The 26,520-nt window shown below is 33.7% G+C and overlaps 1 protein-coding gene across 1 annotated transcript in view; it reads left to right on the top strand.

Moving 5' to 3' along the window:
• The window catches only part of ZFC3H1 (zinc finger, C3H1-type containing), a 47,117-nt gene extending 23,766 nt beyond the window's left edge, over positions 1-23,351 (top strand). The window contains exons 10-35 of the mRNA XM_012720503.1: positions 761-898; positions 1,709-1,830; positions 2,211-2,360; positions 3,786-3,960; positions 4,213-4,344; positions 4,709-5,251; positions 5,336-5,445; positions 6,364-6,495; positions 6,602-6,723; positions 8,210-8,311; positions 8,625-8,744; positions 9,674-9,857; positions 11,130-11,319; positions 12,162-12,350; positions 12,950-13,187; positions 15,713-15,818; positions 15,914-16,112; positions 16,661-16,755; positions 18,021-18,131; positions 18,393-18,497; positions 18,617-18,782; positions 19,690-19,790; positions 21,266-21,367; positions 21,976-22,015; positions 22,268-22,330; positions 22,460-23,351. Coding sequence (XP_012575957.1) covers positions 761-898; positions 1,709-1,830; positions 2,211-2,360; positions 3,786-3,960; positions 4,213-4,344; positions 4,709-5,251; positions 5,336-5,445; positions 6,364-6,495; positions 6,602-6,723; positions 8,210-8,311; positions 8,625-8,744; positions 9,674-9,857; positions 11,130-11,319; positions 12,162-12,350; positions 12,950-13,187; positions 15,713-15,818; positions 15,914-16,112; positions 16,661-16,755; positions 18,021-18,131; positions 18,393-18,497; positions 18,617-18,782; positions 19,690-19,790; positions 21,266-21,367; positions 21,976-22,015; positions 22,268-22,330; positions 22,460-22,597 — 3,873 coding nt within the window. The 3' untranslated portion in view covers positions 22,598-23,351. The remainder of the gene's footprint in view (positions 1-760; positions 899-1,708; positions 1,831-2,210; positions 2,361-3,785; positions 3,961-4,212; positions 4,345-4,708; positions 5,252-5,335; positions 5,446-6,363; positions 6,496-6,601; positions 6,724-8,209; positions 8,312-8,624; positions 8,745-9,673; positions 9,858-11,129; positions 11,320-12,161; positions 12,351-12,949; positions 13,188-15,712; positions 15,819-15,913; positions 16,113-16,660; positions 16,756-18,020; positions 18,132-18,392; positions 18,498-18,616; positions 18,783-19,689; positions 19,791-21,265; positions 21,368-21,975; positions 22,016-22,267; positions 22,331-22,459) is intronic.
• Positions 23,352-26,520: the final 3,169 nt, after the last annotated feature.

The following is a 26,520-nucleotide window of genomic DNA, read 5'->3' on the forward strand; positions in this document are numbered from 1 at the left end:
GCCATGTGGGTCACTTCCCTGGCTGGGGATCTGACTTGTGCTGAAGACGAGGCTAGTCATGGTACTGTGCTTTAAAAACCCTTGTGCCACCAGGGAGGAGGGTCCTTCTCTGCCATTTTAAAAATTTTCTTTCCTATATAAGCTTATCCATTCAGATTTTATGTCTATTCTAGAGTGAATTTTAGCAAGTTGTAATTTTATTTCTTCCATCTTTGTCTATATATAGCTCTTGTTTTTCCAATTAATGACTAGACTGTAATGGAAGAAATCTTGCTGTTTATTGATATTTATTAAGGAGATTGAAACGATATTTTCTTTCTGCCTTTAAAATAAATAGAGCAAGCAAATGTAGAAATCTTTTTAGGTAAGCTAACCTAAAATATTATATATATATAAACATAAAAGCCAAAACAGGTTGATAGTATTTATGTAGTATTATTGACTTTTTTTCTGTTGTGGAAGATTTAACTTGGGTAATATAATTTCTTTGTGGAAAGTGGGAAAAAGAACTTAATGAAGGAGGTGTTCATAGCAGTATTTATAAAGACTGAAAATATAGAATATTCTGTTTAAGTCAGTTAATGCACTCTAACCAGAAAGAGCCATAGACTCTCTACTTGGAGATGGTAATTTTTTTTGCTTGAAATTCAGAGAGGTTAAAATTGACTTGACTAAGAGGAAGCAGCTAATTGTGGTAGAGCCAAAAATAGAAGAGACATACTTTGTCATCAGAAGTAACACAAGTGTATTGTTTTTATAGCTTCCAAAGCATAAGTCAGTGGTTGTAACACTAAATGATTCAGATGATAGTGAATCTGATGGAGAGGCTTCCAAGACAACAAATAGTGTTTTTGGTGGACTGGAGTCCATGATTAAAGAGGCAAGACGAACTGCTGAGGTATGTACAATAATGAAATATGACTAGAAAATGATTACTGACAATATTTAAAGTTTATTTTTCCTGAAATACACAGATTTTAATATATTGAATATTTTTAAAAAGATATATGCCTACAAGAACTATGGTGTAGGTCAGAGGTGTGGGTTGGGATGGGTATGAGAGGATTCACTTGAAACAGAGTGGGGAATAGAACAGGCAGGCCTACTGAAATACACTGCTGAGGGGAGCAGCAGGTGAGACAGGAGAGGTCTGCTGTGCCATGTGGGTCAGCTCTTTGGCTGGGGATAGAACACATACTGCAGTGGGTGGTGATATCTTGAGAGTGCTGAGACTAACACATGTGCCACCAGAGCGGCCCTGTTTTGAATATTTACAGTATTTGTGTCCTTACATAATGAAGTATGTATAAGTTTAGTTAGATTTAGCTGTCAGTTTATTTTTGTTGATGATAGACTAGTCTTATGCAGAACAGTATAATTGGGTGAAGAATTGTTCTTTGTACTAAGGGAATTGTTTTGGAATTGTATTGAAAGCAATTTTTTTTTAGAAGTTACAATCTAAATTTTTTTCCAATTCCTACTGCAGCAGTTGTTTAGCTATAATTTAGTTCAGTAATGGTCAAGCATGTAGGTCTTGACTAGTGGATTGTATAATTTATTTTGTGGTTAATAATCAGCATTTTTAAAAAATGGTGAAGATATCCTTATTTAGAAATAAATAAATGTTCACTGGGTTGCAATATAAAATATAAATCTTAGTGTTGCATTATTGAAAGCTGTTGATCTGGTGCATTTCAAATACATTTAGCAAGCTTCAAAACCGAAGGTACCTCCAAAATCTGAAAAAGAAAATGATCCAATGCGAACACCAGAAGCTTTGCCTGAAGAAAAGAAGATTGAATATAGATTATTAAAGGAAGAGATTGCCAAGTAAGTGGACTTTATGTAATTAGCTTTAAAATTATGTGCTATTTTCAAAACATCTCTTAGCCTCTGCATGCCTTATTAGCTTTTGGAAATAAATAATGATGGTTTTATTCTAGATTCAGAGTTAATGTTTTTATAGCTCACACAGGGATGATCACAGGTAGGTTTGACTACAATAATGCACTGAGAAATAACAGAAAATGTTGAAAGCACCAAAAAAATAAAAAGGAAGAACTGCATTATCAAATTTGAATTCTAGCTTAGGTCATGCATACTCAGCATAATAGTATTAATTTTGGTTAATTTTATGTGATAAAATAAATTTTTAAAAAATAGTTTCAGTTTATTTGGTATAATTCAGTTATCATTATTGATTATTCTAGCAGAGAGAAACAACGTTTGATTAAATCAGATCAGTTGAAGACAAGTTCATCATCCCCGGCAAACTCTGATGTGGAAATTGATGGGATTGGCAGAATAGCAATGGTTACTAAACAGGTTACAGATGCCGAAGCAAAACTTAAAAAGCATAGGTAAGCCTCATTATCTTACTAAATACTTAATTGTATCTGTCAAGAATTGGTCATGTATTAGAGTGATATATTTTTGTGGCGTTACATATTCTGAGATATATGTCAGTAAGTACACTATGATGATAAGTTCTTTCATAGTTTCAACTATAGAGGACTGTCATTTTGTTTAATAATTGCTTATATGCAGTCTAATATTTAAGTAAAATTGCTAATATATGGAAGTAGTTTTTCCTTTTAGATTTACATGATTGCTGAAAATGTTTATGAAATTCTTGATTTGGAATTTCCTTTAAAAACTTTTCCTATATATATATATTTTTTAACTTTTCTCATAATTTTTGATATATCTTCATTGGAAGTGTATTTTTATTGTTAAAGGTGGGCTTAATTGCTGGAAATAGTCATGTAACTAGTCTAAGTAGATAAATGGTTAAATTATGGTCTTACATAGTGTGAATCTTAAGTTATAATTTAATTTTTGTGAAATTATATTTCAAGTCATTTCAAAATTTTTTTTTTTTCTTAAAGATTTATTTATTTGTACATACAGAACTGGGGTACAGGCCAGAGGCTCAGGGGTGGTGAGAGGCTTCACCAGAGACAGAGTGGGGAGCAGAACAGGCAGATCCACGAAGTACACTGCTGAGGGGAGCAGCGGGCGGGTCAGGAGAGGTCTGCCGCACCATGTGGTCTCCTCCGGGGCAGGCGGGAATCGAACTCATGTGGAAGTGGCTTTAGCTTCTCAGTGCAGTGCTTTAACCTGCTGCGCCACCAGGGAGGGCCCATTTCAAATTTTTAAGACTGATAATGATATGAAATATGTTGAGGATATATTTCATTTGGATTTGTTAGCATTTATTTGATGGAAGTAATTTTATTCTTCATTCTATATATCTTCCAAATAAATATATAATTATGGTTATACATTTTTACCATTGGGAACACCCTGAAATCATGAGTTGAAAAGAGCAAATTAATGTCTAATTAACATCAACATTTATGAGTTACATCTTGCTAGTCATCTTTTGAGCTTTATATGTTAAGGGGTATTCTATGCAGACTTAGATTTAGCCTGGTGTCTTTTTAGTAACTGATCAACTAAGTCTTAAAAATCAAACCTTGATGTAAAATATGATAAGGTATTTTTATCAGTTTGAAGATTAATCAATTCTTTTAATGTTGAAAATTCATAAATATATAAATAATTTGATAGTATTTAAAACAAGCTTCAAAAATTCATCCATCTGTAGTAAATTAAGGAAGAGTGGTTACTAACATTTCAGCCACCGTGCCATTATTAATCCTGTTATGACATATCCTGATATATAATTCAGTTAGGTACTACTAGTTTATGTATTTTGTAATTCTAATATGCAAACTCACTAATTCTGAAACATACTAATAAGAATTTTACTTTCTAATTAGGATTCTCTTGATGAAAGATGAATCTGTTCTAAAGAATCTAGTACAACAGGAAGCTAAGAAGAAAGAATCTGTTCGAAATGCTGAAACAAAGATTACAAAACTGACAGAACAGCTTCAAGCAACAGAAAAAATTCTCAGTGTCAATAGAATGTTTTTGAAGAAACTTCAGGAACAAGTAACGCTCTCTTTTAAAATTAAGATGATATACTCCCAAGTTTTCCATACATTTCTAGGGGCCAGATTTCTTGTAGAACAAAGTAAAGCATAAGCCAAAGCCTTAAAAATATATGTGCCCTATTATTTTTCCACTGAGGTAATAATACTAGAATAATTTCCTGTTGAAGTTCCTAAACCTGATTTATTTAAGAAGGAGGCATTTCTTCCTAAGGTTTTCATTTACATTTTCAGAATTATCCTATATTTTCAGATTCACAGAGTTCAGCAGCGTGTTACAATTAAGAAAGCTTTGACTTTAAAGTATGGAGAAGAGCTTGCTCGGGCAAAAGCAGTGGCCAGCAAAGAAATAGGAAAACGTAAATTGGAACAAGACCGCCTTGGAGTAAGTTTTTTGGGAATACTTTATTTTTGGAGGAAGTTACTGCTTTTCAAAAATAATTTTGTGGTTTTTTTTTGACTAATATATAAAATAAATCAAACTTTTCTGCCTATTGAGAGTGATTAAAACTTTGGTTTTCAGTGACATCTGTTTTTAGAAACTTGGTTTTTTGCTTATTTTGTCTTAGTTTTATTTTTTGTTTTGTGTAGGTCATAGTAGACTACCTTGCAAAACTGTTAAGAGATATTTGTGAAACTGATCTCCTTATTGATTTAGTTTTAGAATGTTGATTGTAAGACTATCACATATATTTTTCCTGAAATTATTTATCATAATGATATAAAATGTTTGTCTTTTTCTCATCCAGCCAAACAAAATGATGAGACTGGACAGTTCTCCACTATCAAGTCCAAGGAAGCATTCAGCAGAACTTATTGCTATGGAAAAAAGGCGACTACAAAAGCTAGAATATGAATATGCCTTGAAAATTCAGAAATTAAAAGAAGCCCGGGCTCTTAAAGCAAAGGAACAACAAAATATTACTCCAGTTATGGAAGAGGAACCTGAGTTTTCTTTACCTCAACCTTCACTTCATGATCTGACACAAGATAAATTAACTTTGGACACTGAGGAAAATGATGTTGATGATGAGATTTTGTCTGGTTCAAACAGAGAGCGAAGAAGGTCCTTCATAGAATCCAATTCTTTTACTAAACCTAACCTTAAGCACACTGATACACCGAACAAAGAATGCCTAAACAAACCTGCAAAGAGTCCTATAGAAAAACCAGAACTTTTTCTAGGGTTAAAAATTGGTGAATTGCAAAATTTATATTCAAAAACAGACAGCTTAAAAGAACTGATTTTAAAAACCACAACAGGCATGACAGAAAGGGTTTTGCATGGTCAGGTAACAGAATATTTCTTATTCTTTATAAAATCTGTTATTTGCCCTATCTTTATTTGCCTAAGGGAATTATTTTTTTGTTTGCAGGAGATTTCTGTGGATGTAGATTTTGTCACAACACAAAGCAAAACAACAGAAGTGAAACCATGTCCATTTAGACCCTACCACAGTCCTCTTCTAGTTTTTAAGTCCTACAGGTATAAAAGATTGAAAAATCTTGAATTTTATGATTGGTCCTTGGTTCTTGATGATATTCTAACCTTGAGTATTTGATGCTAATGGGATACAGTGAATCCTAGTAACTGAGAAATGAACTTGTCCTTTTGGGAAATATAGCAATTGTCTTTTTGTTAGACTTGAGCCATATAAGGAAGTGGGGTTTGCCCCACTCATGCAGTTATTAATTCTTTTTTTAAAAAATATATATGTTTATTTTTACATCATTTTGTGCATTTTCCCATCTCATTTGCAATATCCTTGGGGCAGTTACTAATTCTAAGCCAATTTTAATTTCTGGGTGCTGGTGGTATTGTAGAGTTCTGAACTACTGCATGTTGGAGTTTAGGAAAGTTAGCTGGAGTACTATATGAGGATATTTAATTTTTGATTTCACTATTGCTCAGTCTAAGGAGTGTACTACTCAGCTTTCATTTGGATATTTTCAGATGTTTAACATTCTAAAAAGTGGTCTTCTTGTTGTTTTGTAGGACTCCTAGAAGCTGTCAGGCTATTAAATGAGCATGATTTATCATACAATTGTACAGTGTGTGTCAAGTAATAGTGTTGAGTTTTGCCCTAACTTACTGTATTTTTACTGGTAACATGTGCAGCAAATGTTAGCATTTCTTGCTACTTTTAAATATTAGGAGTTATCCTTTTCCCTCCCCCTTTCTGTTCTCTAGTTCAGGAATTTTATGTTCTGGATGTAAAAGTAGTTTATCCTATTATTTGCTATTTTGGCTGGTTTCTAGAGGTACTTTTGATACTAATTAGGTAAGTAGTAAGCTCAAAGTATAGAAGTTGTAATTGGGAAAGGTGCTTAATAGAGTTACAGTTTTAAATCTCTGTGGAATGTACATCAGTATAATGTGCCTATGTACCCCTCTTCTCCTTAGATTTAGTCCATACTATCGAACCAAGGAAAAACTTCCCCTCAGCTCAGTATCATATAGTAATATGATTGAACCAGATCAGTGTTTCTGCCGCTTTGATTTAACAGGAACATGTAATGATGATGATTGTCAGTGGTGAGTAGTTTTTATTTGTGAACATCTTATACTTTGAAAAATTTTTTTTTGATTATTTAGCTTTGATGTATATGATTATCTCTTCTATGCTGTCATTGAATTGTAGGCAGCACATGCAAGACTATACACTTAGTCGAAAGCAGCTATTCCAGGACATCCTGTCATACAATTTATCTTTAATTGGTTGTTCTGAAACAAGCACTGATGAAGAAATTGCTGCAGCAGCAGGTATCTGTTTATTTATTTATTTATTTATTTATTTTTAAAGATTTATTTATTTGTGCATACAGAACTGGAGTGCAGGCCAGAGGCTCAGGGGCGGCGAGAGGCTTCACCAGAGACAGAGCGGGGGACAGAACAGGCAGATCGATGAAGTACACTGCTGAGGGGAGCAGCGGGCGGGTCAGGAGAGGTCTGCCACGCCATGTGGTCACCTCCGGGGCAGGTGGGAATCGAACCCATGCAGAAGCGGCTCTAGATTCTCAGTGCTGTGCTTTAACCCGCTGCGCCACCAGGGAGGGCCCTCTGTTTATTTATTTTTAAAAGATTTATTTACACTTACAAGGAACTAGGGTATAGGCCAGAAGTGCAGGGGTTAAGGGAATTCACTAGAGACAGAGTGGGGAACAGAACAGACAGATTGACTGAACTGTTGAGGAGCTGCGGGTGAGACAAGAAAGGTGTGCTGTGCTATAAGGGTCACCACCCTGGCTGGGGATTGAACTTGTGCTGCAGTGGCCGCAGATAGCTTCATTGCAGCTTTAACCTCTTGCACCATCAGGGAGGGCTCTGCAGCAGGTTTTAAAGACCTCTTATTCTCTAAGTGAAATATTAGGCTATTTAAAAATTTTATATTCAGTGTTACTGACATCTTTAAGTGTAGGTATAATAATTCAATTTATTGATCTATGACACTTTATATCTGCTCTGTCCAGTTCAGTGATCATTAGCCAGGTCTTCATATTTAAATTTAGCTAAAATTAAAGTTTACTTCCTTGATTGCAATGCTAACATTTCAAATACTCAAAAAACATGTGTGGTAAGTGCTTACCAGGAACACATTCAGATAAAACACATATCTACCATGCAGATAGTTCTTTGGGTATAAGTCATCTAAATAGTTCAGTTCATTTAGAAGAATATATTAACATAGTTGTGTAAAAATTTTGCTAATCATTTTAACATAGACCCCTATTTTTCAAAAATAAGAGAATGTTGGAATTTTAAGGTAGCTTCAAATTCTGCAATGAAATAAAGAGGACTTGATATGCTTTGACATTATAATTAGTAATGTGAATAAATATTGTTGAGCTTTTCCCCATATTTAGTACCAAATATGAAACCTTAAACCACAAATGTTTTGGAAGTAAGGTTACTGGTTTTTATTAATGCTAGCTTTATCACAACTCACTGTAAGGTCACTAGATCTATTTAATTTTGAATTTTAATTTGCACTTAATTGCTTAGTTTGTTTCAGGAAATACTTTTCTTTCCCTAATCCAAATTGGGTGGTGCATGATGTGTTAAAAATTTGTCATAATAGTTAAGATAAAATAAACCTTGCCCTGTAAATGCCATGGTGTTTTTGACCAGTACCAAAATCCAAATATTTTCTTTAATTCTTAAATGTTCACTGCATATTCTTTAATTAGCCTCATCTCTATAGTCCATGCTTCCTATTTTTTTTATGAATATGATGTTGCTTTAATTTCAGAAAAATATGTTGATAAACTTTTTGGAGTAAACAAAGATCGAATGTCAATGGATCAGATGTCTGTTCTCCTTGTTAGCAATATCAATGAAAGTAAAGGCCATAGTGAGTATATGTTTGTCTCATATTTGCTTGCTCGCTCTCTCTCTCTCTCTCTCTCTCTCTCTCTCTCTCTCTCTCTCACACACACACACACACACACACACACACACACACACACGCACGTGCAAACACAAGGACCTTATAGAGTCTTACAGGAGACTTGTTGGCATTGTGTACTCCATATAAAATAAAATTTCTCTCTACTGTGTAGGGTAAAGTTTAGTGTTTTGTTTTTTTTTTTAAGTTTTGTTGGGTAGCTTTCAAAACTGTAAAATTAATTTGTTACATCAATAACAATCTGTCCTGTCTACGTTAGCACCTCCATTTACAACATACAAAGATAAAAGGAAGTGGAAACCAAAGTTTTGTAGAAAACCTGTTTCAGAGAACAGCTTCAGTAGTGATGAGGAACAGTCTACGGGACCAATTAAATATGGTAAGAAATAACGTAAGATACAGAATTATTAAATTGTTATGTCATCTTTATTTACTGTTTACCGTTTTTTAATGTATGTGCTACCCTAACTTTTTTTTATTATGTATATTTTTATATCATTCTTCACTTTGTGCATTTTTCATCTCAGTTGTCCTTTATAAAATTTCTATTATTTAAAAATGGTAATGCCATTTGTTGTTTAGGATAATAGTAAAGTTTTCCTTTTGTGCAGAACTGCTGTTAACATTTCAAGTAATTTTATATTCATGGCCTCTGTCCAATAAATGTAGGGATCACTCTTCAGTAAATGTGATGGCTTCAGATACTATAACACACATTTATAGCGAGGAGAGCAGCATTGCCTCCATTTGAGGGCCATTTCCTGACATGTTCTTTTTGAGGGCAGTTTTCATTTTACTGCATCCAGAGTCTGTCCTTTCTGACTTACAGAATGAATAAGTGAACAAAGTTAATGTTTGAATGAGTGCCTTGTTAATAAGTACATCTTGAGTTTTAATTTTAAATTTGCTTAATATAATTCTTTACTATTTAAATTAGCAAATGATATGGAAGGGTGTTCTTATTGTTTATACTAATGTAACACATTTTCTTAATTTAAATTTAATCATATTAATTAGACCTTTCTCTTAAACTTAATCACATTAGCTCTCTTAGATTTATAGTAACCTTATTTCTGACTTGGCCAGCAGAGCCTAGTTTATATCTGTTGTCCTGGTATAATTTTTAACATCATCTTTCACTCTTGATTCATACAATAAATTATTTGATTGCTCTGCTTTAAGGCTCTGAGCTACCACATGCCATAAGAATCTTTAGATTTTACATTATTTCAGAAATGAAGCCACTTATTTTTCTCTTGGGTCTGTGGATCACAGAAAGTGTGATGCTGATGATACCTTTTAATATAGCCTTCCAGCCAGAGAACCGAATAAATGTTCCAGCTTTGGATACGGTTGTGACTCCAGATGATGTCAGATATTTTACAAATGAGACTGATGATATTGCTAATTTAGAAGCAAGTGTGCTTGAAAATCCTTCTCATGTACAACTTTGGCTCAAGCTTGCTTACAAGTATTTGAATCAAAACGACGGGTAGGTCTATTTCTAATCTTTGTGTAAACTGTTGCACATTTATATTTTTATGTTTGAAGTTTATTTCATCTGGTAATCGAGATTTCCTTTCCAGTATCAATAGAGTCTTTGTTTTTTCACAAAGTCAAAAGCACTTTATTGTTTAAAAGGTACTAGAAAAAGTTTAAGATTAGATCTTAAGCTGTGCACATGGCTCAGTTATGGGTAATAAATTAGCTCAAGTTTTTAACTCCAATTGACTCTTATTTCAGAGTAAGATAAGCTCAAACAGTAAATCCTGAGATATATAAGGATTAATTCTTCAATCTTAAAAAATTAAGTTAGTCATTGTCTTAATAAAATGATAAAAATCATAGAACATGTTAAATTGTATTTCAGTTGGAAATTTAAAGCTTATATAAGAAACCACTAATTTTACTGAATTGACTCCTGTGTAGGGGGTGTTATGTATATTCAAACAAGGTAAATAAACACTTATATCACAATTGGCATTTCCTATACAGTTGTATAATTATATTTCTATTTTTTGGTAGCAGATAAAACTGAAAAACATGTAGTAATTTAAAAATTAAATGATTGAGGTTGAGTTTTATTTTATAGTACGCTACTCTGATTGTTTATCTTAAAACTTGGTAAAAAACCTTTTAAAAATAAGGTAACACTGCAGAATGCTAATAACCATGCATTCCTGTGTTTGGTGCTTATTTAACTTTCCTTGTGTGTCATTTTCACATTAGTGGGATAAATTAGTGTTTTCTTTTCTGACTCATTTGCTGAGTGAAGGCCAAAAGAACTGTACATTATTTTATGAATAGGATCATGAGAGACAATTATCTTCTCCAAGAGATAGCAAACCCTTGACCGTTGAAAAGAACTATTATATGGAAAGCTTTGATTTTGTGCTGGCAGTAGTTGGCCTTGAGGGAGAGTTGTTTGACTTTTCCAATTCTTGGATCAGTATAAATCATAAAAGGATTGCTGAATATGGAATTTGAAGTTGATAATGTTAGTGTTTTTACAACACTTTTTTATCTGGTAAATGCTCACTCAGTATCTACTTAAAATGAGATTGTTGGGTCTTTGGGAATTCAGGATCTGTTTTGGACAGATGTGATTTTAAATCCTATCCTTAATCTTCCAACTTTTATCATAGGTAATTTGTGCTTTTTTTTTGGTGTATTCCAATAGAAAATGGACTTTAAAAATGGATTTGAATTGGCCCAATTTAAAAACAGATTTTAAAGGATGCTCCTTTTTCTTTTAAACATGTAGGGTGGTAGGTTCACAGTCCTTGGATTCTGCATTGAATGTTCTGGCTCGAGCTTTGGAAAACAACAAAGACAATCCAGAAATTTGGTGTCATTACCTCAGATTGTTTTCAAAAAGAGGAACTAAGGAAGAGGTGCAGGAAATGTGTGAAACAGCTGTTGAATATGCTCCTGATTATCAAAGTTTTTGGACTGTGAGTAAAAATAACAAAGTCCTCTGTGTGTATTTTTGTAATTTGGGGGGGTCATTTTAAATGTAAGATGTAGCATAGTCAATCATGCTTTATCTGTGATAACCTTATTTTCAGGGTCTAGAAATCTTAAAACCGTTTCTCTGTCTGAGGATTGATACAGTCTAAAACAAGGAGAAAATAATTTGGTGAAGAGGTGACTTGCTAACTTAATGGTCAATAAAATAAAGAAACATCTCTTGTTTACCTATTATAGTTTTTCTTTAGGCAAACTTAAGTGAATTTGTTACAAAGCTTCTGAAAAAAAAGTTTTAAAAAATTGCCTTGTGTAACTTTTTTTATGAATAGTTTGATCTTATCTGTCATTATTTATGTAAATAATCTATAGTTCCACTAATAACTGAACCTTGTAAAAATAACAAAGGTATGGTGAAAAATAGGTTCTTCCTCATTCTCTGAGAGAATGGGATGTTTCTACCTTGGTTTAAACTAAAAGTAATTGATCCAGTTGCCGTGCAAATAGTATGTGATAAGTTTAAACTTTTGGAGATCCATTGTGATCTTGCTACCATTTATCTGTTGATTTGAGGAGAGGCGAAATGAAATTGCTTCAGTGATAATTTTAAGAGTACATTTGTATCATTCTACTTTTCATCTGATCTACATTTTAGCATGTACTATAAGGAGAAATCTGTTATAATACTAGATGACGGTACATTTTTATAATTCTCCTTTTTGTAGCGACTGAAAATTTAATATATAGTATCATAAGGAAGTAAAAGTTCTATAGTTTTAAAGTTTATTCTTATGAAGCAGGATTATTTATATGAAACCCTTTTGGGCAGTTTCTACACCTAGAAAGCACCTTTGAAGAAAAGGATTACGTATGTGAGAGAATGGTCGAGTTTCTGATGCAAGCAGCCAAGCAGGAAACATCAGATATTCTGTCCTTTCAGCTTTTAGAGGCCCTTTTGTTTAGAGTTCAGCTGCACATATTTACTGGGAGATGCCAAAGTGCACTTGCAATTTTACAGGTAAATATTTATTATAGCATTTGATTACATTTTTGAAGTGAGTCTGTGTAAGATCTAAAAAGTATTACAAATAACACTGTTTAATGGTAAGAGAGCAGACGTTGCATTTGGATCCCTGTTCTGCAATTTACTACTAAGCTATATGATGTTGGGTAAGTTTATGACTCTGTCTTCACTTACTTAGTGGGGATAATATCTTCAGACTCTATATGAGGTTTTAAATTAGAATAACATGTGGGAAGTACCCATCAGGATATACTTGAAGATTCAAACCATAAGGTAAAAAAGTCCATTGTGAAAATCTGTGTAGGTTTTGTTTTATCTTACCAGTTTTTGAATATGAAGGAAAGGCACTTAATATGCACAAATGAATTTAATATTTTTTTCATTTATAATGCCAAACTTTAGTAGAAATTGTTAATCTGCTATTCACATTAATTTTAAAAAATGTTAACTATCAAAATTTTGACTTAGGTATTTAGGAGCTACTTCAAAAGAAATGCAACACTTAATTCTTAGCCTTTTCATTAGAATCCTATTAGGAATAAGAATCATCATTTTTAAGAAACACTTTCAGATTAATTTTTCCTTTTATCTAGAATGCATTGAAATTGGCTGAGAATGGAATAGTAGCTGAATACCTTAAAATAAGTGATCGATGTTTGGCATGGCTAGCCTACATCCATCTTACTGAATTCAACATTCTTCCTTCAAAATTTTATGATCCATCTAATGCCAATCCTTCAAGAATTGTTAATACAGAACCATTTGTAATGCCATGGCAGGCAGTTGAGGATGTAAAGACTAATCCTGACATGTTGTTGGCAGTTTTTGAAGGTAAGTACAAATGTTTCTGAATTATTGAGAACATCACATGATTATGATTTTTATAATTAAATGGAACACATTTATATTCATATGCAAGTGTGGTTTCACAATTTTATGTAAATATTCATTTAAAAGATTTAGGATTGAATCAAAGATGTGAGTATTGGCATCTGTTAAAGCCAGGACCTATACCATGTTGCATAACTTGTTTTTCTAATTATGGCAAAGGATATCTAATGGCAAAGGGTAAATAGGTAGATAATATAGATTATATAGATTCAGTAAGTTGAATAATAAAATTTAATTCTTTATTTAAAGTACTCCATTAAAAGTTTGAAAGTTTGAAAGATTGTATCTTTTCAAATAATATTTTGCCCAAGTGTCAGTGAGTTTGATTGTGAATGTTTATCAACAGACTCTTCATTCGGCAAATAATAACAAGGTATAAAGTGACTTCCTTTCAGTAAGAATTATAGATCCTGGTGAGAAGATATAACCTATCCATTTGACATAATTATTAAATATATAAGGTCATAGATTAGTATAAAGTGTACAGCTATGCTTACTGAAGAGACTAGGATATGTGATTTATAGAATTATATGGTATAAGCCATATACTGAAAGGGAGGAGGTTATTGTGGATTGTCATGATTGAGGACGTCTTCATGGAAGAATTGGGACTTGGGGCTATCATAGATAGCTTTTTGAAGCTAACTGATGTGACCTAGTGGGCTGCCTCAAAGATAGGATCCATATCAGTTTTTTCTTTATTTCCCAAGGATCAGTAAGATCTGACAGTATACTAAGTTCTTTGTAAATGTTCAATGTTTAAACTAGTGAAAAAGGGAGAAATTAATTTTTGGTAGGGGAGTTAAGTAAACAAAAAGCAACAAGTAGATAGTAATTTGCAGTGGATTGAAAGGAGATCAGACGAAGGGAGAATTCTTACCAAAGTAACAGTTAAGTACCGAAGAATAGTAGAAATTAAGCCTGATGAGTGGAATGATAGCACATTTTCAAGAACATTTTAAATGAGGTAGACTTGATCATGGTAGAGGCTCTCAAAGAAAGAGTAGTGTTGAAGAGAAATGATACCAAAGGTAGGAAAACCAAAGAAGCTGATGGCTACAACTGAAGTATACAAAATAACCTGGAAAGTGTGCTTGTTAGAGACATTTGAAGTTAACCACCTAGGGTTGTAGGGGACAGATCAGATGTCAGGGAAGAAGAGATGGAATAGTCAAAGATGATTCCATGATTTTGACATGATAAATGGAAGGTGTTAAAAAAAACTGGTAGAATTAACCATTTTCATAGTAGAAATGTGAGTAGTAATGGGTCATTGAAGTGGAAATTCTTATTTGCAGATGGAAATAAGAGGGTAGATTTTAAATGATATGATTAGAGAAATGGGTTAGAAAGTTACTAACAGAAGTTGTTATTTTTTTTTTTTTAAGATTTATTTATTTGTACATACAGAACTAGGGTACAGGCCAGAGGCCCAGGGGCAGTGAGAGGCTTCACCAGAGACAGAGTGGGGAGCAGAACAGACAGATCTACAAAGTACACTGCTGAGGGGAGCAGCAGGCAGGCCAGGAGAGGTCTGCCACGCCATGTGGTGACCTTCAGGGCAGGCGGGAATCGAACTCATGATGCAGAAGTGGCTTTAGCTTCTCAGTGCAGTGCTTTAACCTGCAGCGCCACCAGGGAGGGCCCTCTTTATAGCTTTTAATGTGCTCTCACAGTAAATGATTCAGTATTTGAAACTGTAAGCCATTTTCTCTGAGAAAATGAAAATGTAAGAGTATAGCAGTAAAGGGGTAACAGGGAGACAGAGTCAGTGAAAGAAATTAAGAGGAAATACAATCTCTTGCAAACAGGTGAGAAGAAATTGAAAGGAGGAGGAGAGCATTAGCAAATGCTGAGCATATAGAGTGCTGCTTATAGGTTTAGTTATATATTAGTCAAGTGAACTGAAATGGGTAGTTTCAGAATCCATAAATCTGGGAAATAAAACTACAATTGAACAACGAGGAAGTGTCCAAGTAAAACAGTGCACCCTTCTGCCAGAAGCAGCAAAATCATGTGAAGGTGTTTTCACAAGGTGGGGAAGTGCAAAGGAGTAAGGAAAGGATCTAGCTTAGGGGAGACATTGAAATGGCTAAAGAACAGCAGGGCAAGTCATCTTTTGAAAGTGGTTCAGAGAAAGATGAAAATATTTGTTGACTTCTTTTTTTGAGAGAAGTTTACAGGAATTTGGATAAATAGACATTTAATGTAAGTGAAAAAACATCAATAGATGCTAAGGCTCATGTTGAATGATTTTATTCTTACCAGGAAAGTGAGAGTGAATGATTGAATTTTAGGAATTTAGAGGTACCTAAATGCTTCCTTTGTGAAAAAGCCAACTCCTTTTCAATAAAGATGAGAAGTGATGGTCAAGTGAAGGGATAGCCATCTTTTCTCATTGATAAGAGCTTAAACAACACAGCCAAATAACTCCTTCTGTTTGTTATTGTTATGTATTTGAATAGATGCAGTAAAAGCTTGCACAGATGAGAGCCTGACTGTTGAGGAAAGAGTAGAGGTCTGTGTTCCACTTTACACGAACATGATTGCTCTGCACCAGCTGCTAGAGAGGTAAAACTTAATTTGACAAGAGGTTAACCTTGTTTTAAAAATTTATCTTTTCATGTATTTAGTTTAGTTTTTTTTTTCTCCCCTAATTTGCTAAGGTATGAGGCTGCAATGGAGCTTTGTAAATGTTTATTGGAATCCTGTCCCATGAATTGCCAGTTGTTGGAAGCCCTTGTTGCTTTATATCTGCAAACAAATCAGCATGACAAAGCCAAGGCAGTGTGGCTGACTGCATTTGAAAATAATCCTCAGAATGCAGAGATTTTTTATCATACATGCAAGTTCTTCATCTTGCAGGTACTATAGAGACTACCCATAATTCTTAGATTTTGTGTTTCATATGTTTTTTATTCATCTTTTAAAATGTTTCAGGCCTCACCTCAGCTGTTACAGGAGGTTTTCCTGATCCTTTCACCCTTTGCAAACTATGTTAGGTATTCCTTCTCTCTGCCATAATATCCTGTGTATATAGTTCTACCATTGCACTTATTGCATTGCTTTTTAATTTAGTTAATGCCTGCTTTATTTACTAAGAACTCCTTGAGGGCCCAGACCATGTCTTAATTCATATTTAGAGCCCTAACACTTAGCACAGTGCTGAAGATGTAATAGAAACCTTATAAATGATGGATGAAATGTAAACCTGTGTTATATTGTGTGTTAAACTGTTTAATGGTTAGTTGACTGTTTAGAGATCAAATTATTGAAGCTACCTCTACTTCTATCTATTCAGGTAACAATTTGATCAGTAAATCTTTGGGGCTGGGGAGGCTTTTTCCTCTTTTGAAAAGTTTTAATTAAGCACTATAAACTTAATATATTCTTCCTCCCTCTTTTTAAAATAGAATGAAGGAGATAATCTTCTTCCATTTTTGCGGAAATTTGTTGCTTCCTTTTTTAAACCTGGGTTTGAGAAATATAGTAACTTGGATCTGTTTCGGTAAGTTTGTAGAGGAATCAAAGATAATATATAGTTCAGTGGAAAGACATACTTTTTTTCTTTTAGTGGATTACATTTTCAGGAGATTAAAAATAAGTACCTAAACATCCTCTCAATAGAACTACTATGACTAATATGACTTAATAAAAATGGAAACAAGATGTAAAATGCTTTACATTCTAAGTATTTTTTAGATTAAAGATACTATACAGAGGAAAGTTTATATACCATGGTGCCTTATTTTGCTTTTACATTACTACTGTTAACATAATCTCAGTAGGTTTTTATAAAATGATTTAATTTGACTAGTGATCTAAAGTTGAATGAAAAAAATATGATCTAAAGTTGAATGTAAATAATACACCTCTTAGTGTTTTGTTGAGTAAGAAGCTTTAGAGAATTCTTTTCTCAACTGTTACTTCTAAATAACTTTTTTTAAGACTATTTACTGCCTGTATTTGCTTTGTTGTGAATTCTTCTAATAGCAATAAGAGGCCATCACACAGGCTGCATGATGTAGACACCATAGAGATGAATGGGTATAACTGTTCCATTAAAATTCAGTTGTCATTGTTGACATTAATGTATTTCTTTTAAAACCATCATTCCTGAAGATGTTGGTAAATATTATATCCACACAAATTCAGTACATTTGAGCCTGGAGGGGCTGAATTAACCAAAGTTAGATTCTTTTACTGATCTTAGAAACGATCAGACTTTTTAGAACCTTTCATGTATATATATATATATATAGATATCTATATATATATATTTGTCTTTTCAAGAGGAAAGTATAGTTTGCAGTATTTTCCAATTTTATTTGATAATGGGCCTCTTTTTCATAAGTACTTTATAGATTATTATTATAGACTACACATAGATGTTATGTCTAAAATTAAACCTATAATGGTATGTGTTGTCTGTGTGAGAGTGTTTATAGATATCAGGTAACTCTTGAACTTTTGCTTTACAAAAAAAGTACAGATTTAGTGGGGAAGTTTTAGCTAGGTAATCTCATTTGTTCTTTTTTTAAAGTTAGATTTAGGTAACTGGTGATTCATTTGGGAGCTTGAATACTTTAGAAGAGGAATATAAAATCAAAGTTAAGTAAATATGTGATAATATAGTAGATAGATGGAAATAGTCTTATTTAAAAAAATTCTTTTTAGTATTTTGAAGAAATTTAAGTTGAAACATAATTTTTAAAGAAAATATTAGCAATCCATGTGTGCATAGTTATAATTTCAACCAATCATTTTTTCCAGGTATCTTTTAAATATCCCAGGACCACTTGACATTCCACCCCATTTATGTAAAGGAGATTTTGATGATGAGATGTTTAACCACCAAATTCCTTATTTGTGGCTGATTTACTGGTGAGACATTACTTCTGTGGAGAAAAATTATACTTGACATGGCCTTTATTTTTTACTGAATTACACATTGTTAAAATTGATTTGATGTTAGTCATTGAAGCAACATTGAAGAGATGTTCAGGTTTTACTTAGTAAAGAAGAAAAATTTAAAAAAGGATTCTATTATAATACTACTTGATATATTTAAAATAGACTTCCTCAGTTTTACTTGATAAAATTGAACTGTAGATTTACATTATTTTCCTTCATTTTCTTAAACAGCCTTTGTCATCCTCTTCAATCAAATGTTAAAGAGACAGTGGAGGCTTATGAGGCTGCACTAGGGGTGACCATGAGATCTGATATAGTGCAGAAGATTTGGATGGAGTAAGTTTATTTGTTCTTAATTAGAATGGTGGGTATGGTGGGGAAAAAGACACCTGGCTTTCTCTGTGAGAGAATTACTGATTTAATTATTCTGTATTACAATATTTTTCTTTTGGCAGTTACCTTGTCTTTGCCAATAATAGAGCTGCTGGATCCAGAAACAAAGTCCAAGAATTCAAATTTTTTACTGACTTAGTGAATAGATGTTTGGTTACAGTCCCTGCCCGATACCCCATTCCTTTTAGCAGTGCTGATTACTGGTCCAACTATGAATTTCATAATAGGGTAAGAACTTAAATTTTTTTTCTTCAGATGTTTGTACATTGCAAGGGAACTTAACAAGGACAGCAAAACTTTTCATATCAAGAGTGCTTTCTCTTGGACTACTTTTGAGGTTACTATTATTTTCCACCATGTTTCCTACTTTTTAAACCTTAGCAACAGCCCTTTAAGGTTCAGTTAAGATGTGCAGATTGATGGTTCTTTGGAAAATTTAATGTTGAAGTGAAATTGAAGAAACATTAAGGTTCAATACATGTTAATTTGAAAATAAATAAGAATGTGGTTCTATGGTTGCTCTTTTAATTTTCGCTGAAGCAAATGTAGCTATAGGTAGAAAAATTGGCATGAAATCAGATGTAGTTTAGAATTTTCAGAGTAATATCTGACTAATGCTGTATTTATTATAAATAAGGTTTTTGTTTTAAAAGACCCCAAAAAAGCTTCTAAACTAAAATCTGTTTTGTTTTTTTTTTTTTTTTTGTGGGGTGATTTTGTTGCAAATTACTATGCTTTGTACCTCTATGCCATTCTTTATCCCAGGACCTCAAACTTCTTTATGGACATTAAGTCATTTATACACGGGCATTCCATGAGCAAGATGTGGCAGGTATTATTAGCCCTATGACTTGCCCGGCTATACAGCAAGTAAAGGTAGACTCAGGAATGAAAACCCAGATCTCTGGCTTCTTGTCAGTGTTTTCAGTCCATGACTCTCATCATTAGACCATATTTCCTAATTCATATTTGGAAAGTCACTAATCTAATTAATGATAGGACTGTAACTCACAGCATCATACATTATTCTAGTTGATACATTCATGTCTTAAAGTCCATGTGATTTTCTCATAATGACACATAGGTAATTGGATTTCATATTTTCATGGATTTATCCCCTCCCCCCTCCCCACAGGTTATTTTCTTTTATTTGAGTTGTGTTCCAAAGACCCAGCATTCCAAAACCTTGGAACGGTTTTGTTCAATTATGCCAACTAATTCTGGACTTGCACTGAGGTAAGATAAAACAAATTTCTTTTGATTTTTTAGCTTGATAGATGGTATAGGCTCTTCCTTTAAAATCATTCTTGTAAAGTTAGTAAGAACAAGTCTGTTCTTTCCACTATTTTCTAGCTGATATATTACTTTTACTGTCAGTTATTAAGCAATATATATATCTAGTCATGAAAGTCAGTATATAAAGCTATGCCAGGTTATAAAGGGGCATATAATTGAAGTAAAATTCATCTGTTTTGCTTAAGTACCCACTCTTATAAGCAGTATGGTTTTCATGGCAAAGGAGTTTTACTTAGAGGTAACAGCCAACCTATACATATTTTTGGTTACTATAACTTGTTTTCATAGAGGTTAGTTGCTTTAACTATTAGCCAGCATTTGACTCTGTGGGGTGCTTTCTTAAAATGTAAAGTTCTGAATTTAGACCCTCAAACCACATTTGAGAAATATGCGTTTAGGGATTTCATGTAGTTCAATTACAACACTTCTGTATGCATTTCTTTTTAATGTTTCTTTTCTGATAGAGTAAACCCATTTTCACTCCAAGAATTGTGCTTTTTGAGTTAAAAAAGGTATCTTGCATAATAATTCTTTGGCTTTTACTTTTGCGGTCATACCCATTGCATTGCACCAGTTGTCTCTTACAGTTTCCAAGTTAGTTTCAGAGATCATAAGGTGCACAAAATATTTACCAGATAGTCTTCTGCGTTTTAAAGCATTGATTTTATATTTCACTTAGCATGTAAGTAAGAAAACATGTACCAGATTGAACACAGTCAAGGGTCTAAATCTGTGCCAAAAATGCTATCGTGTTTTAAATAAAAATTTCTTAGTAAGTATGCTAATCCATAGAACCTCCTTTTACAGAAATTTGTTTTATAAAATATCACCTTGGTAAAACACATGAAATGAAAATGTGCTCATGTTTTAAGGAGTTTCTGTTATAGTACCTATATTTCAAAATGCTTTATTGTTGGTTTTTGGTAAAGTTCCAGAACACACATTTTGTTGCTTTTTTTTTCTGTGGTCATCTTGTCCTTTTTTTTCCTTTCAGGAAAATAGAAAATTTAATATTTAGCCACTGTACTTAACATTTAGCTCAGGAATTATGTATGTTCTATTTAAAAAAGTATTTAAAAATACCAAGAACATGGTATTAATACAGCAAATCACTATTTTAGAAAATTTAGGGGAGATGACTGACCTATGGAATATTACTTGGAGAGAATGCTTTAGTATTCTAGAATAATACATGGACCTTATTTTAGTTTGTTGAAGATGACATGGGTTCTCGACTTGACCTTCTGCTACTTTGTCCTGTCCCAGAGTGATTTTATGAGAGGTGTTGTACAAATACTGAGTAACCTTGATGGAATTTGACCATAGTTACACCTCATCACACATTTTGCTCATAGGGCATTTAGGGTCCCCTACACTTGCAATGCTTTGTTCATTTTCTTGAATGTACTTTACAGGCTACTTCAACATGAATGGGAAGAAAGCAATGTTCAGATTCTGAAACTTCAAGCCAAGATGTTTACATATAATATCCCAACATGCCTGGCCACCTGGAAAATGTAATGCAACAATCATGTACATGTTTTTATAGCTATTGCTTTTATTTATAAGGGTTGCTCCAGACAGGTAAATCTGAAATGACTCTTTTTTTTCTCCCGGACCAATCTCTACTCTAGTTAGATTTGTTTTTGGCACTTTCTGAGGTTTCATACCAGGAATGACGAGTGCCTTTAAAAACAAAATTGGTAGTTTTAATTTTCCTTGAAAAGGAGACTATTAGGTAATAACATTGTTATCAAACAAATCTGTTATACACATTTTAAGACCATCTCTTTTGAAATGGGGAATTTCCTCCTGTTGTGGTCTGATTTCTCCTTTCTTTCAAAGGTGTTAGTGACAAATACATATATTTTTTTACTAGTAATAATGCTATTTTTCCATGAACGTTATTTATGTTCAAAACACTGGTCTGCTTCATTCTTGTAAAGTTGATAAAAATTGTTGAATTTTTCTTTTCACTATAGGTTACCCTCCTTGGAAGTTTAGCCTGTTACTTTCAGGAAGTTTTGTACTCAGATTCCCACAGTCAGTATTCTGCCAGTACCTCATTTTTGTTCAGAGATATATAAATTTTCTTTTCCCTTTCTATATTCCTTTTTTTCCTTAGAGCCATTGCTGCTGAGATTGTTCTAAAGGGTCAGAGAGAGGTAAGCCATGATTGAATATCAGATGGGTTATTTTTTAAAAAGCTATTCTGCCCCATATCTTAGCCTCTCAATTTAAAAGATTTAAAGCATAGAAGTTAACATTCTAAGAACTCTTAAAAATATTTGGAAACTGCAAAATGGAAAGTAGCCATTTTGTCTTGAATGTATTGCGGAGTACAATTCTTTAAATAAGATTATGAAGGTGTTTTTCATCATGTTCCTGATGGAGTTGTGTATATATCTATCTTATAGGTCCATCGTTTATATCAGAGAGCCTTACAGAAGTTACCTCTTTGTGCATCACTGTGGAAAGATGTAATGCTTTTTATCTTTTATTTCATCTTGAAGTTTTCCTATAAATTTTCTGCATGTGCCATATCCATTGATGTGGTAATGCTCTAAATCTAGCCTAGTCTTACTTCTATGCTTCCCTGTCTTTTACAGCAACTCTTGTTTGAAGCATCAGAAGGAGGTAAAACTGATAACCTGAGAAAACTAGTTTCCAAGTGCCAAGAGATTGGAGTCAGCCTAAATGAGCTCTTAAATTTAAACAGTTACAAAACAGAAAGCAAGAATCACTGAACACTGCGTGCAGTCAGTTCTAAGTCCTTATAATAATTGCCAAAATTATTTGAATGATCCTTCAAGATTAGGCTGATCCCTGGCTAAGGTCTGTGTAAGACAGACAAGCATTACTGATCATATCAAGTCCCCTACAATATCCTATCCTCAAAACCGGAAGCAATGAACATGACCCTCTTCGGTTGGATAAATGAACTTCCTGTTTGGCCTGCTTCTAGGCCCTGCCAGATTCTCATAACATCATGTACGTAAGTATAGTTCCTCAAAGTGACTGACATTTATTTTAATTTTGCTTTGTTTTTGTTTTCATTTTTTACTTTTCCCCCTTTATGTTGTGCTATTCCTGATTCACTTGACACTCTCTGATGCCTGAGAGATTCTTGTTTGGGATTTAATTTCCAGGGCTGTGTTTACAGTAAAAAACAGGCAGTCCCTTTTAGTTCTTCCTTTTTAAACCTTTTGAGATTCTTCATTTCAGGATTTAAAACTTAAGCAGTCCATCTTAAGGAAAGTGTAACTGCCATGGCCACAAGTCTGCTAGTTGCACTTGAATGCTCTAACAGGGTGGTTTATGCCCTTTCTACGTTCTGGACTCCTTGCCGAGACTGTTTAACTTGAAGATTAAAGAAACTATTGCAAAATGCCAGTGCATCAGAACCTAAGAGTGGTCAAATATTATGTGCAATTTTTTTGTAAAGAAATTTTAATTTATAATAAAGTTTAACAGTTTAAAGAACAGTTAATATTTGAACTGCTTTGTATTGAAATACTACTTTGTAGTATTAAAATTGTTTATAAACAAATATTTTTAATATAAGTTAACTTTTTAAAAAATGTTGCTGTCTTTATTCACTTTTCACACTCTGGTCGGAAAGGGTTGAAGTAGGAGATAATGCATATTCACTATGTCAGTACTCTCTTATCCTGAACTGCTTTCTCATAAAAACATTCCAGTGATTTTTAAAAAATTTACATGCAGATGGGTCCTGTTCTGATTTGAGGATACTGAACATAAAGGTTTATATTCCTATTAGTTTACTTGGTCTCAGGAGCTCAGCACTTAGAAAGTGTCTTCCAACTGTTGCTTGAATGTTTTCTTCATGACATGCTGTTTTATGTTGCATATCAATATGATCAAATATGAAGGAGATACTGCTTTTTGTTTTATGTCTATAGTGGATTGGGCAGAAAACTTACTGGTGATGCACACCTTACCACAAATCTGGACGCACAGTAAGGGTTAATCTAATTATTGGAGGCAGAATAGCAGCTGCACAAGCTGTTAGGCAAATTTGCATATCTGCATATTTGTATAATACTTAGTCTAAATAAAACCATGTTTGGAGGCCTTTCCGTGTGCTGGCCAAGACTGTACTTGGCTAGAAAGTGCTGCTTGACAAAATCAAGAATAGAACCCATTTGTCTACTATCTTGCATTAAGACTTTTTTTTTTTTATAAAACCAAAGAAGTTTGGGTGGGAAATAGTATTCCCAAGAGACTATCCCTTTGTCATTCATTATAGGTTAACTATTTAACCTTAAAAGCTTTTCCAGGTACCATTGGTAGGTACCTGGAAAGATGTTACCCCTTGTCCCCGTGGTCTGAAAGTTTTGGTGTTAACTAAAATGTTTCAGCAGTTTTTTTTGAGACTGCTAAATTCTGAACTTTTGTATAGTCTGAATCCAGTCATTTGTTGCATTAACAATCCCATCACCATACCCTTTTCCTCTATAGAAAAGGAATGCTTTTCATTGTTACACACAGAGCAGCACGCAGGCTGTGCACTGTTAACAACTCCAGGGGTCGCCATTCACATGTTGTGCACAGTCATGCAGGCAGAGGCCCATGCAACTTTCCTTTTTTTGATCAGTTGTCATATTACCATTTAAAACACGAAGCTCTCTTAGCATTAAAGATACATGGTCACCTTTTCTTCCTATCACTTTACTAACTTGCTTTAATCTTCACAACAATAGCAAATGCTATTTTTAAGTGTATATATTCCTGTCACCCTTCCATAATTCAGTTTTATTTGATTGTTTTAACAAGTAACAGAATATTAGGGTCTAAGACGATACAGTAACAAGAATGTAATATTTATTTATACATGTATACCTAAAAGTCTTTCTCTGATCTGAAATGTCCTAAGATGGAAAAAGACTAGTGGTTGAGAACTGCAGTCCCTTGTGCTTCCCCACTGCTTGCTGTCCCAGGAAAAAATACACAAAAGAGGCATTTTAGGCTCTGGGCTTTATCTCTGATAAAAGAAGTGGTATGGTAGATTGCGGTGTATTTTTATGTGTTTTTCTTCATTTTAGAGAACAGCCTAATATTTCTATTTGCCTTTTAACGGAAAGTGGACCTTGTAACATTGTTGTCACTGGATTATCTGAGGCGGTTTGCTTTCAATTAAAGGGCATATAAACCTACATCATAAAACAAGCAAGAATCTCCAGGTGCAACATCTAAGAGCTAAAGCACTAAGCAGACAAGCAAAGGGTGATTAAGACTGACAACACATGTAGAGGGACTTTATTGAAGATTGTAGTTCAAATATTTATTTTTCAAGATTGTTGGAAAAGTGGAACATGTGGCTGTAATACAAAGCAGAGCCAATATTCTTGCTTAAAGCTGTCATGTATTCACAGATAAGTCCTAATTTCCTTTAAGTCTGCTTTCATATCTGTGTTAACACTAGTGCAAGAGAAGAATGGGGAAGTAGAACTTTGGTGACTATGCCTACAAATGTATCATTGCCCCTCACTACAAATTAGCAGTTATTAGACCATTTGGGCATAAGAGTGGTTCAGAAATAATCTAAATGGTAGTTTTCTTTTTGTACGTGGTAGAGCTGAGCTGAAAAATATTTTATTTTTTCCAGGCTTTGGTTCATATACTACTAAAAAGTGCCCTCACTTTCTGCAGTCGTTCTTCAGTTGTACACTTACTCTTCCAGGCCAGTGAAGACCTCTCTGATGTCATAATTGTCCTTCCCTGTCCTCATGCCCATCTTCCATCGCCACTCACATAGCCTTCCTCAGTAATAATTCTGTAGTGTGTTTAGAATACTACTTGAGTAAGATCTCTGCAGTAAATGTGAAAGTTTTTCATTTTCCTCTCTGACACTTTTGTTAGATAATAGCTTTGTCTTTCATAGTTGGTAAAATAGACTGCATTTATCTCCACTTTTCATAAGAAGGGTCACAATAACACATTTTCAGTGGTTTGCCTCAGAGAATCAAGCTTCCCCTCACCCTCATAATTAGTTTAAGCTTCATGCTAGAGACATTCTCAATAACATGAATGAAGACATCCCTGATGACATTTCAGCAGTCAGACAGAAGAGTAGTAGAGTTATAGGCCAAAGAAGTGTCTCCAAATTTGGGGTGGAGATTGGAAATGTCTTCCTGGATGGATTTGAATTACGGGACAAGTCATAAAACGGGATGAAAAATTGAGGCCAGTAATAGTACCGTTTTCAAAAATGTGCAACAAGCCTGAATATTATAGGAGGGTTTGCACATACTTGGAACTCATTACCCAGAAGAGAGCTGCCTCGTTATTCAGAAGATACCTTTTGTGCTAAATCCATATGCACTTGACTGAGTTGGTACCGGTCTTATCAGGCCTGACTTAAACAGCCTTGATGCGGAAAGTGGTTGTAATTGCAACTGTAGCCTTTCATATTTTTCCCCTAATTTCTTGGGTAGTGTATGAATAAAATGCTGGTTTCAAGTGTCACTAATATTTACAACTCGCAGAACTGTGAGTTACTAGTATCCACAGCTTGAGTTTACATTCCTTTATTCCAAGAGTCAATGATTTTTCTGCCTATTTGGAAGAGTGAACCTGAAGGAGTGATCTTCCAACACTGAACTGATTTTTCCAAATACATATTTTATCCCCATACCAGAAATGTTTT

The sequence above is a fragment of the Condylura cristata genome, unplaced genomic scaffold (genome assembly GCF_000260355.1).
Source record: "Condylura cristata isolate star-nosed mole 26May11 unplaced genomic scaffold, ConCri1.0 scaffold00004, whole genome shotgun sequence".
Taxonomy (NCBI): Eukaryota; Metazoa; Chordata; class Mammalia; order Eulipotyphla; family Talpidae; genus Condylura; species Condylura cristata.